The 13442-nt window shown below is 40.8% G+C and overlaps 1 protein-coding gene across 1 annotated transcript in view; it reads right to left on the bottom strand.

Moving 5' to 3' along the window:
* The window catches only part of LOC146504022 (cGMP-inhibited 3',5'-cyclic phosphodiesterase 3A-like), a 61393-nt gene extending 47951 nt beyond the window's left edge, over positions 1 to 13442 (bottom strand). The window contains exon 1 of the mRNA XM_085184741.1: positions 11937 to 13442. Coding sequence (XP_085040867.1) covers positions 11937 to 12842 — 906 coding nt within the window. The 5' untranslated portion in view covers positions 12843 to 13442. The remainder of the gene's footprint in view (positions 1 to 11936) is intronic.

Genomic DNA, 13442 nt, shown 5'->3' with positions numbered 1-13442 from the left:
CAATGCAATTGAATAATGTAGTGCTATCTACTCTCGCTGAAGTTAAATGTGTGACAGTAACAGAATTGGTGTATAGGTTTAAGCAGGGGTTAAAGTGGGCTAGGAGTTATCTGATAGGCAGGTTAATACATTATACTGCGTGTCCCTGTGGAGCGTTCATGGCGCGCATGTCAAAACTGTGTTGTCGTTACTTTTGCATCAATCTAACACTACTGAGGAGGACTGAGCATAAATGGACTAATGTCTTTTAAATGGCAGGTAAATTTCAAATGCAACTGTTCAAACAGCTCCACAAAAATCACCAGATACAAATGCTTTCTCTGCTACTTGGCATATTATTGTGTCTTTGCAGCTAAATATACAGTTCGTCCATTTCCCAGGGACGGAAAGAGTTATGTTTGACACACTCAGAGATGGACTACGATGTAAGAAAGAGAGAACAAGAGAGGAAAATGAGAGACTGTTTTTAAAGGAATGTAAATGCAATGCAGTATAACAATTTGTGCTATTCACAGATAACATGAAAAGCCAGGCAGTTCAGTGCAGATGAAAGTGGTAACAATCCAGTACTGTGGTGAAGTTTACAGTAATGCACTATGCTTGACTAGTACAGAGCAGGCTGTGGTGTGAGGTTACATCAAGGGTAGCAGCCATCAATTTAAATTTAAGGTAAGTATGCTGATTAGATTCTCTCACCAATTTCGACCTTTCATAACAGCTGTATAGTGTCTAGAGGCTGAAAATCAGGTTAACATGAAATCTCATATCATGTTGAATTCAGTTTGCTAAATCCACAAAGAGCAGAGCATCTTAGAGCAGCAGCATCACGGGCCAGCTCATCACAACCTGTATAGAAATTAAACTCTAATGGAGCTTACAATGCACATTATTATGTGACTTATTTCTAAGTGATTCTTTTCCACATGTTGCAGCCCTACACCCAATTTTTAAGCTCCTCCACCTGCCAAATCCTACTTTAACCCCTGGGTTTAGGTGGGTCTTCTTGCCGCCTCTGTGGGAATAATAGGTGAGAGAGAAAGAATCTCAATTTCTTTTTCCAATTTTTTGTTTTTCTTTAAAAAAAACAAACAACAACAACAGCTTTTTATTTTAAATTGTTTCATGTGTAACATAATTAGTGAGCCAATGACATGTGTTAGCTTAAGGTTGTAGCTGTCCTTTGTAAAATAAGATCAAACAATAAATAAATACACTACTACTACTGTTGATAATAATATTAACACAGTCATTGAAAGAAACGCTGGTCTATAACACAGATGTAACCAGACTACCAGACTGTTAACTAGGGAATCATGGACCATCAATGCAACCGTTTCCTTAAATTCTCATCTAACTTAGGAGTTCGGGCTGAGTGCTGAGGATAACTAGTAAGATGATCAGATTGTTATCGTGTGCTGATATCAGAGGCATGAGTGACGACAGCATGATATAGTAAAAAAGAGAAAACATTTTTTCAGTCAAATCTGAGAAACGGAGTTGCAGAATCTTTTTTTTTTTGTTTGTTTCCCAACTTTCAGCATCGATATCGTGACATTTATCACAATTTCAATAGCAAAGGTACAATGAATGTATGATGCAGAGAAGCAGAAACAAACATCCCTGCCTTGGATATTTTATTTATTTATTTATAGTTTTGCTTTTTGTTTTTTAATGATCATGAATTGAGGAAATCATCAAAAAGTGTATTTTGGTTAAACGTTAAGAGTCTTGTCATATATATTTGGTCAAAACAAGTCATAGCATAATTGGTTTAGCTTAAATTTCTGTCATGGTCCTGGGTCGGTGACCCAGCGCTTTAAGTTTATTATTATCATTTTCTAGTTTATTGTTATGATTATTATTTGAGTTCTCTTCGGTCTGCCTCTGAGTCTGCGTCTGTATCTCTGTCTATGGTGTCGCCCCATCTGTTTGTGAATCTGTCTGTTCAGTTCAGCGTCTTGTCTGGTTCCCGGTGTCTGAGTTTCCTGTTTTATTGTGAAGGTCTGTGTCTTTTGTGAGTGTACTCAGTTTACGTTTCCCCTGTCTCGTCAGCTGTGATTTCTCCCAGGTGTGTTCCCCTCCTGTCTCTCATCCCTTGATTACTGCCATCTGTGTATTTAAGCCCTGTGTTTCTCTGTGTCAGTGTCGCGTCGTTAACGTCTGCTCACCCTCAGATTTCACTGTGTGTTCCGTTACCTGTTATGCCTGCCTGTTAGTTTATTTTCCCCCCAGTGTAGTTAGTCTTTTGTTCAGTCTGCAACCTGCAATAAAGCTGTTTATTTTGAGTTCAACTTTGCCTCAGTGAGTCCTGCATTTTGGGTCCTTCCTTCCTGCCTGCCTGCACACAGCCATGACAATTTCCATGTGCGTAAACTTTTTTTTAACCAAAATAGTCATTTCTACCTAACTATAAATGACTATTTTTATCATAGAAATTACTAAAATGTAAGTAATGTGATGTAGTTCAGCTGTCTATTGTGTACGACTGCAACGATTCATCAATGATGGCATGATGATGGCACAGTTCAGAGTCTGTTTGCACACCGCAAAGAAGCAAAGAGGCGGAGCCTCAGGTTGAGGGAAAGAAAACGTGTTTCTAACGTCCAAAACAGCAGCGATGGTCCTGTAATCACCATTAAAACCTTCACTGGTAAAAATCGAGCGGGAATCCTTCACCAAAGCACCTAATCAACAAACTCCGACATGAAGAAAAGCAAACAATCCACCGCTGTTTGTTTTACACAGCGTAAAGTATCCAGATGTATTAAAATAAGCAGATGATCTGATAACTTTGTTTGATACCAGACTAGTTAAATTATAGAGCTTGCTGAAGGTTGAAGGCAGCCGTCCTATTTTATATGGAAGTATACCTGCAGGGAGCAGGGGTGAGTCTAAAGGGGGGCATGGGGTGTACTAGACCACATGTATTTCAAGGCTTTCATAACATTTTTCCAGACTGAAATAATATAACATATAGTATTAATTAAATTGAATTAATATTTAAAAATATAAAAATAAAAGATTTTTTCACAATTGTTTCTAAAGTTTGGACACTGAATCATTGTTAATTAGTTAGTGTCTACATCATCATAATGTCTGTTTTCAGCAGCAAAAAACTCCTAGCCTCCTATTAACGTCAGAAAGCCTTCCAAGAAGAGTAAAGATACACCTTTATGCCTTAGTTTAGACTGCATATACAAACATATATATATATATATATATATATATATATATATATATATATATGTACATACATATATCTCATTTTATTTGACCTTGACCTCTGACTGTACTGATTATTCATACATTTTTGCATTTGCAAATGTTTTTTTTAAAAGATTAAGTTCCAGTATGACATGTACATTCAATCACAGAGTTTAGAGTTTTTTGTTTTTTTTTGACATATGTTATATGCAGTTAAACTTAAAAACATTCCAGTTTCTATACTGGAAACCAATGAGCAGTTTATTCTGAAAGACCTGTGTTTTTTCTCTTAAATATTTATTGTTGCTGACTATAAGATAGAAGTATTTCTTATCTGATTACTCAGTTAATCGATGGGATCATCAATAGATTACTCGATTACTAAAATAATTCATAGCTGAAGCCCTACTACTGTGTATTTACATGACAGCTTGTTTTAATAAAACAGTGGGACTAACAAATAATATGCTTCCCACAAATATAGGCCTGATGTAATGTGCATTTAAAATAAATAAAGGCCCGATTCATTAATTAAGAAAATATTTCAGCAGCCCTGAAACTACCAATTAGTCCAATGCAAAAACTGTAAAGGAGGGGAAAAAAACAACAAACTTGGAGCTACATCCAGAAAGTGAAAAATTATAATGAAAATTATATTTGAAAAATATAATAAAGCTGCTCCATTAGCTTGCCACTGGTTAAAAAAGAAGGGGGAAAAAGGGACTCATTACAAACTAAAATAAACCCGTGAGTTATTTTAAACATCAGAAGCAAAATATCATGGTAGTCTCTCATGTATTGTTTCATGTCCACCTCCCCATCATTATAATAACTTCAGACTCATTTCTGAAAGAGCAGGTATGCCAGAGTATCTCTCTTCAAAGCACTTTAGCAGTCAGTGATGCTCTTCTGTCAAAACAGAATACAGCAGGTAAAGGCAGCTTTGCATTCTTATGCCTAGATGAAACCACAACTTTACACAGTTGAAAGTCGGCCACAATTAGCTGCTGTATGCGTGTCACTGCCGCGTGTGTCTGCAGCGTGTATGTGTGTGTGAGCAAGACGTGTATGTGTGCATTATGAGGGATAATGGAAGGGAAAAACACTCCCAGATGCATGTGATGCAATTATATCCTTGATTATCTGATTGGGTAATCTACAGACAGGCTGGAGGCGTCCAAGATAAACACGGTGTTGGCAGACTATTGACCAAGCATAAACCACGACGAAGGACACACATACAGTCTTACACAGACACACACACCTGTATTTGAGCATGCACTCAACAACATATAGATATTGTGAATACTATTTAAATAATATTCTATTTAAACATTTAAATACTTTAAATGATGAAATATATTTTCCCATATTTGTGTTTAGCTAAAATAAAAAAGCTAACAATTTAAATACATACAACAATAATTAGACTGACTTTAGCCGTTAAGATTAATTTAATGGTCCAGTTTTAATATGTAAATGCATTTTTTGCAGGAAATGTTGCCACGGAAATTTTTTTTTTTTTTTCATCAAAACTTTAGAAATATTTTTTTACATCACTTTGCTCAAAAATCACCCTGAACCCACAGTATATTTTTAACAGGTTTTGGAGATGCCAGGATGATCTGATGCCGGTTGTTGAAAATGATCCCTCGTATTTCCTGATAATTCTGAAAACATTAAGGAGAAGGGCATTCTTTAAGCTAGCTGGGTCACCAGTACTCCTACACTGCTTGTGCTGCTGTGTAGCTCCCAGGTACGTCAGTAGGTGTTAACTAAGTCTGTAAACCCAGGGCACAGCAATGAAAGAAATGCACACATGCCAGCAATTCCTGCATAAATACAGTTTTAAAAATGTACCTCTGCTTATGTCCTCACTGATCCAAACTGCCCATGCTCTGCGTCCACAGAGTAAAGGGAAAGCTGAACAACAAAGAACACTTAAATGTGTGATGTGTGAGGTGGCGTGTTGGGTTTTTTGTGAAGGCTTAAACTGACAAATGTCATGAAAGTAAAGTGCTCCACCCCTGCTGCAAATCTGTTACAGTGTAAGAGTGTTTACTGTAGGGGGAGAGAGAAGCAGACATACCTGCAGACAGATGTATGGACAGGTCTAGAGTCTGCTTGTCAATGTTGCCCCCTGCCCAGGCCAACCACCCTCACCCTCACCCCTCCTCACCTCTCACCAAACATATTTTGGAGCTAAAACACACCATTGAATCGAGTAACAAGGCAATCCTTGTCCAGCGCCACCAAACCTCATCTGGACAGCCAGCAGGGAAGCCACTGTATGTGCGTGTGTTTGTAAGCACGTATACAGAAATGACCAGGAAAGGTTAAAATTATTTGCTGTTGCTTTTAAAGAGCAAGCTGGGGAGGTCACTCTATTGCACACACTTTCTTTTGCTCTTGCTCTTTTCCCCCTGCCCTGTGTTCTCTCTCCCTCTCTCTGGAGGCATGTGGCACTGGGCCATCTTCACCTTACATACGCACAAACACATTAAAAACACATACGCAATAACTGCCAGGCAAACTATAAGCAGTCAGTACGAACTTGCCTCAGCTGTGTGTGAGTCCATGTGAGCGTTCAGAGCAAAGGTGTGTTTAGAACAGAAACACAGAGGTTGAACACGAGGATCAGATAGTTGTCCTTTTACAATCAACACTTAAGCGGAGCTTGGCAGAGAATCTCCTCTCACTCCCACGTTTTGCCTGGCTGTAAACTGCAAATCTTTCAACACTCCTCTTATACCCCACATTAACTCCAGATACCCCCCACCCCCAGCTTTTTAAAGCTCTTTGTCACGCGCGCACACACACACGCGCACACATACACACACACACATTCACCCATGTCTCGGTGCTACCCATGGATAGATACACCCTGTCCTGATTCAACTCTTTCAATCACTTTTCTTCAGGAAGTCTGTTTTCACTGTTTTATCACTATGACTACCTTCCCTGTTTTTCAGTGTGTCTTTTCAATAGTAAAGGAGTATATATGTTTATAACTGAAATGTAGTGATATATAAACAGTAATATCTAATCAAGACTGTTACGTTTCCTACACACATTTTCACTTTATGCACAAATATTACCTTGTGGGGTTTTTTTTTCTTTGAGGTACTTAAATTACTGCTTTTTAAATGTTACCATGTTGTTCTAGTAGACAACACTGTAAAGCTGCTCAGGTATAGCAAAAAAGTTTTTTATGTATAGATATAGTAATGTGTGAAAGTCTTGAGCCAGCCACTCATTTTCAGTCCAACGTGGTCAGTACCTGACTATGTTGAGAGGATTACATTAAGCCACTTAACCTCAATTTCAATAAATTTGAAATTGGAACTGATAATCCTTCCAAATTATGGAGATAGAAACATATGGTCAGATTTTGCAATACCATCTGGGAAGTATTGGAATGGCAATAGCTTAATTTTTCAGCATGACAATAATCCCAAACATACTGTCAGTGCAGTAAAACCATACCTGGATAGAAAACACACAGTGGAATATTATCAGTCCTGCACTGGCATCCCCAGAGACCTCAAAATTACTGAGGCATTGTAGGGCTGTATCCCAATTCAGGGTCTGCAGCCTTAAAGGCCACATTTTAAGGCCGATTATGTCACAGCGACGCGACAAAGGCTGTCCCAATTCGAAGGCTGCTCGAAATGCAGCCCTCAAATGCGTCCTTCATTTCCCTGAATTTTAAGGACGTGGCAGTGTAGACTTCGTGGCCCAACATATCCCAGAATGCATAGCGCGGCGGTGGGTGTGGATAATTTTGCCAAAAAAAAAAACGGCGGATAAGGGGAGTCCGAAGAGTAAACTTTAAGTAAGTACTGAATATTATGTCACTTATTTATGTGCAAATGTTTAATAACGAAGAACATTAAAACATTACTGTTGGCCACATGTCGGCAAAGTTATGTGACATTAGTGACGTTTGTACTAACTTGGTTTTAAAGCCTTTACTTTAAAATATACGCCGTTCAATAGCTGAGTTTAATCTTACAGAGAATGATCAAAGCTCATCTAGAAACAAACAAACAAATGAACAAAAGATTTTCTCCTTCATTTCTGTCAAACAAAGCTGTATGAAACGTTTCCAGCTGTTAGTATCATGGTTGCTAGGCAACCTGGGCAGCGCAACGGAGGCTAGACCGTCCCATTTCACAAGCCTCGCACTTCCGGCCTTAGCGGTCTTTAAGTACGCGGCCCTTGAGGATCGTTGAGGCTGCGTACTTTAAGGCTGCAGACCCTGAATTGGGATACAGCCTAGGATAACTGACAGAAGACAGAACAAAAAGGCAGCCACCGTCCAAAGAAGAGCTTTGGTGTTGTGAATGTCCTTCAAGACGCCTGGAGAACTATTCCTGAAGATCACTTAAAGAAATTACAAGAAACCATGCCTAAGAGAGTTCAGGCTGTCCTGAAGAATAAAGGTGGTCATACCAAATTTTAGAATTTTAAACTCTTTTTACCTCATACACTGTATTTCCATGTATTTTTGCACAATGTTCAATAAACTGCTGCACCTTTTTCCCATTTTCCTAACAAAGAATAAAGCAATGGAGAGTGGCCCAAGACTTTTCCACAGTACTATATGTTTTCATAATCTTTTCATCTACTATATACAGCACAGTAAGTCCAACATTTTTTTTCAGGTGTACTGTGAGATAAATCAATGACATACACAATCTTGCACAGCCTTATTATCTAATGGCCCAGGCTGATTGGAAAATTGCAACTCTCAGGTCATGCAGGCCTAAAGACCGATCAATGTTGCCCTGATAACTGCCGGTCCTTAGAGAAATATATGCATTCCCTGACCGCTTAGCTTGCTGGTCCCACAGAGGGCGCTGCACTAAAAACCTCCTTGTGATTTCTTTGGAGACCAGCAGATTAGCACGGCCACCTTCAGTTTTCATGGAAGACTCCAATTCGTCTGTAAACACTCACTAACTTATCATAGAGCACCAGTGAGATGCAAACCGGAAACAGCATCCGTTCCCCTTCAAAGTAAAAGTTGCAACTTTTGAAACATGTTGGTTTTGGTGGTAAGACACAAATTCTACACTGAAGGTGAAGCTCCTCTGTTTCCAGTTTGCAGTAAATATACATATAGGAAAATGAACACACATGAAAATGGCAGGGAAGCTCAGCTAACCATATTAAACAGCTACACTGACATCAGGGAATTGTCTAATTATTATGGAAGTGGCTATTTCTATAAATACAGTTGCTGTTTACAGGTGACATCTGCAACAACAATAAATAACAAAACATGAGGTATACTCAAACCAACAAGCCCACAACTCATGTTTTTTATAGCGTCACAGTTTGTATACGGTTTATTTGTCCTAATAACAAGGTTCACTGAACCATAATCCTATTATATTTGCACTGCAAAGCTTTAACACAGTTTCTGATATTGTACAGTCATCTGTGCTTTTACTGGCAATTATTGAGAAGATAAAAACCTTGCTGTATTATCTATGCATTTTAAATTATTTTAAAAACTCTCCATCATTATCCTATAAAAGAAAAAATACTGTATGTTAAGACTGGATGCCATTCAGAGTAAGAGCGCTCTGGCGACTGGAGCTGGTTGTGTCTCCCTGGAAATGTATGTGCGTCAGTGAGAGAATGTGGGCCTTCCCTCAAATAGATTTCAGAGCACATGTTTCTGCTTTAGAATCTGTCTCTCTCCCGCCTTTCCCCTCCTGTTTGACACAGATACTTTATATGGTGAAGAGATTATGAAAATGATTTGAACAAGAGAGCAACCTTAATCGTGATATAAAGTAGTGAAATTAGCCTCGGATGAAACAATGTGCAAATATTTCAGTAAACCCATATTGCTGCTATGCAACTGAAAAAGCAAACACTGGCATCAAAAAAAAATAAAATAAATAAATTTAAATATTACGCTGCTTATCGACATACTTATGGTTGTTGTCTTGTTGCACACAGCAAGTGTTTGTCAGCTGCATGCAACCCAACAAACAAAATACTATTCCCCAAAATCCCCATCCCACTGAGACCCTGGCTAAAAGACAAACAACTCCTGTCAAAACACAAGGCCTCTGTGTGGAGCTGATCCAGAAGGATCATAATGGAGTTAAGTTCATGTTAAAATCATCAAATATTATAAACTCCTTTGTATGGACAGCAGAAACCAACAGGCTTTAACGTAGTGGTGCATCAGCAGGAGAATTAATCCCATTCACTTTAGAGAAAAAAAAATACTGAAATAAAGCCATGGAGCTGAGCCAATGCTATTTCCCAGCTTCCTGTTCAGCAGAGTGCCTGTCTTGCCTCTGGCTTGGCAGGCTGCACCAGCCTGCTTCATAAATACTGCACAACCAACGCTTGATGAAAACGCCCGCTTCTCTCAGGTACAACTGCACTCTGGAGAGCTTCATTTTCTACAGTATGGATAAACTGTGAGCATCTGTGTCAAAGAGAAGCTCTGAGAAAAAGGCCGCAACCTCAAAAATGTGCTTGATTTTTAATATAACCTCATTTTGCTTCTGGAAATTTACCTATGTAATGTGTGTGGCTAAAACAAAAACCCAGTGCTAACCCCAGGTGGCTCTCCGGTGACCTGCTGGAAGTTTAAGAGGTTTAAGAGCAACCCAATTGCTTTGCATTTCTTTCTCTTTTTGTGGCATACATCTGTGTCCGTCAGTCCTACAGATTACACCCAGTGAGAAAAGGTTAAAAGAGGATGCGCTGTCCTAAGCATCTGGTCAGTTAAAAAAAATTTTCATTGTTTTTTTTTTAACTCTCAGAATTCAATTTGTCACTATTCCTGTTCCAAACATGGTGACCAGAATGGGTAATGGAGCTCTTCTAATAGTACAGATAGTCCACTAACTCACTGTTCCCTAGATACCAATTAGCAGTGAACATCCCAGCATCACGAGTCAGACAGCTGATGTGGGAACAGCTTGACGTGAGAGAATGAAACTTGTGTGTTGGGACAATGTGGGAGAGTCCAGATTAGTAAACTGTGAAAGGTGTATTCCCTTTGCTATTTTGGGGCACTTGGTGGCTCACCATCACCCACACTGAGTTCATCTCAGGTAAACACAAATTTTAGGCTTCTGTGCGACAAAATGCATCTATGGCAATTCAGTCTAACTTGGATATATAGCTAATTATAATAATGTTTTATAATGCAAAAGTCAGGAAGGAAACATTCTTTTTAACAGGGCATTATTGAATGTTTTGATTCTCATTAAAAACATCAAACAGTCTCAGTAAAATCCAAAATCACAGAAAACAGCACCTGTATATTTTTCTCCAGAAAGCAATATGAGGTACGCTCCCTCTTCCAAAGGACAAATATAAATAATAGAAAGCTACAAAGTGTGTACAAAGTACCAAAGTTTTTGTGTAGACGTACAGAAAGCACCATCATCCACTGTGATTACACCACAAACCAAGCCATTTAACTGCTACTGTTAAGCTTTTCTTTCTCCGCCATGTTTCCTTTCTCTCTCTATTCTCAAAATCTACAAATGAGATCAGGGTAAAGTTGAAGAAAAAGAGCAGCGTAATCAGGATTACGCTGCTTCTGTAGCTAAGCCATACACGGGTGACTGTGACACAAGCTCACCCACTCGGGATGATCACCGAATCCCCACTGTGAAAACACGAGCATGCCTCCCTATTACTATGCACCATGTGGTGACACTTTCAGTTGAAAATGAGTGGCTTCATATAACATTCATTTTATCTCAGCTTGCCGGTGTAGGACATAAGAACCAAAAAGAAGGAGGGGGGCAAAGACGGGCGAAGAACATTCAAACAAGGTAGCATCCATGAGTGTGAAGGGATGGATGTTTGGAGGTTGGAGCACTGTTCTAAGAAGAAGGCACCATCTGTGATATATTAGAAGCTTAACATTACTTAACAAGTATTTTTTAAGTCACATTAAGTTTTAATCACATTAAGTCACATCATTTTTTATGTATGTTTTATTTAAATTTCCCAGTTTAAATTTCCCAGTTTTAGTATCTCTCTCTCTCTCTCTCTCTCTCTCTCTCTCTCTCTCTCTATATATATATATATATATATATATATATATATATATATATGTATGTGTGTGTGTGTGTGTGTGTGTGTGTGCCTATAAACAATCACAAGCTGTGAGTCATTATTCACAATCCCTTATGCTGCCATAAAGATAATATGTGTAAAAAGTCTGACACGGCACCACGGGCCTGCAAGCTGGAGAAGCAGAGGCTTGCAAAAATATTTACATGTGACTTCACACCTATGCACGCGAATACAGACACACTCACACACAGGCACGCGGTAACTTGGCGTGATAACTAACCATCCATTTCCTTATCAGCAGCCCCAAACAGAGCACAGCACAACTATGATGACCAAATGAACAACGTCAGAGTAGGCTCAAGGTAAACATCGGTGTTTAAAGGGATGCACAGGATTGTGAAATTCAAAAGACCAAAATACTACATTAACAAGCATCTTGGGAAAACACAGATGTGGCCCTGCATGGAGCAAACAGGTCATCAAAACAAGTGTTATTATAGTGTCTTCGGCCTATTCCGTTTTGGCCCAATGCATGTAAAGCTCTCACACATGCCATCAGAGAAAGAGGGGGACTCGAAAGTATTACATGCCAGTGGCTGAAAGTTCCTAAGCAAATCAGTAACAAAACATCCAGTAAGGTCCGGTCCAAAGTTGCATCTTACCTGGTCCCGCGGAATGCAAGGCAGCGAAGTCCTGCGGTGGGACTTGCTGTTGCTCTGACTGTGAGCCATCATTTCCGAGGCCGCTATGGAGCTGGACCTCCGTCTCCTTTTGAAGACAGGGATGTCCTCCTCCTTCGCCCCGGTCACAGAGCCACAGCACCCCGTCCCGCTGGTCCCTGAGGCCGGCAAGAGCCGGTCAGCATACCTCGCAAGCAAAACCCCCAGCAGCCCCAGCAGGTAGGCCAGGTAGGGTCTCCAACTGGCCCGGACTCGACTCAGGGAGACAAGTGAGACGGTCCTGATGACGCTAATGAAGACGAGGATGGACACTCCCTGACCCAGCCGGACGACCAGCAGAGCCCCGCTGCCTAGGCAGCCGAGGACTACCAGGGTTGCGGAGAAGGACAGCAGCTGCTCCCCGGCGCCGCACAGGAGGGAATGCGCCGCGGCTTCGCCCAAGTGGCACACCGCTAACAGAAACAGCGCGCTACGGATGAGTACTCCGCAGCGAATCAGATACAGCCCTACCCAGAAGAAGGCACATACGAGTGTAAAAGCGGGGGAGACGCAGTAACACACGCTCAAAAGCAGCTCGACAGCGCAGCCCGCCGCGAAATGAAGACGAGAGTCGGAGCCGCTGCTATTTCCGTTGGTCCTGCTGCCTGCATCCCAGTCGACCAATCTGAGCAGCAGAGCGAGAGTAACGGAGATGGAGGCAACGCAGACCGCAGACGACACTCCTCGGCAAGTCCATGTCACGGCGAGTCTGAGCCACGACGACTGGCACCCTGCGTCCTGGAACAGCGGGGTGACACATGTCTTCACGTAGCCGTTGCGCTCCAACGCCGCCCGGGGATATTTTCTGGGAGCGCTCCTTGACGAACCTCCGTCTGCCTCCAAGGCCATTATCAGTCAAGCGGCATAAAAGAGATAGATTTAGTCCCCGTGTGGGTGTTTTAGTTTGCACATACCACCAATAACTCTTTTTATTTTATTGTATTTCTGTGCACCAAAACTCAGGACCACCCCAACTCTAAAGTTTGCATATTATTTAAAAAGCGCAAAACTGAGCGGTCTACACAACTTTTCATTTAGTTTGGTGCTTCAGGACGTCCCTGTTATATTTGTTCCACTACTGGGTTGAGTGTGTTTGTCAAGCAGTGAATCAAAAAAAGAAAGAAAAAAAGGCAACCCCTGGCGTTTCACACATCTAGGCCACTACCCCAACTCCTCTACATGGTTTTTCTCTCTCCTTTCCCTCAACCTCTCCTCGTCTCTCTCTCTCCCCTCCCACTAGAAATTATCCCCCCTTTTTCCTTTTTTTTTGCCGCTCCGGTGATTCCTCCATCACGTTTTGGCTCTTCCCCTCCTCCGTGTGTTTCTGCTGTTCATTCTGCAGGCTGCGGTCTCGCCCTGGATGTGACTCAGTTCGCAGTGGATGGATGCCATGTTTATACGAAGATTTCCTGGCTTGTTCGGGAAGATGGAGCGGGTCATTACGAGAAT

Source organism: Neolamprologus multifasciatus, chromosome 14 (genome assembly GCF_963576455.1).
Source record: "Neolamprologus multifasciatus chromosome 14, fNeoMul1.2, whole genome shotgun sequence".
Classification (NCBI taxonomy): domain Eukaryota; kingdom Metazoa; phylum Chordata; class Actinopteri; order Cichliformes; family Cichlidae; genus Neolamprologus; species Neolamprologus multifasciatus.
This window is presented reverse-complemented; position numbering and strand designations above follow the sequence as displayed.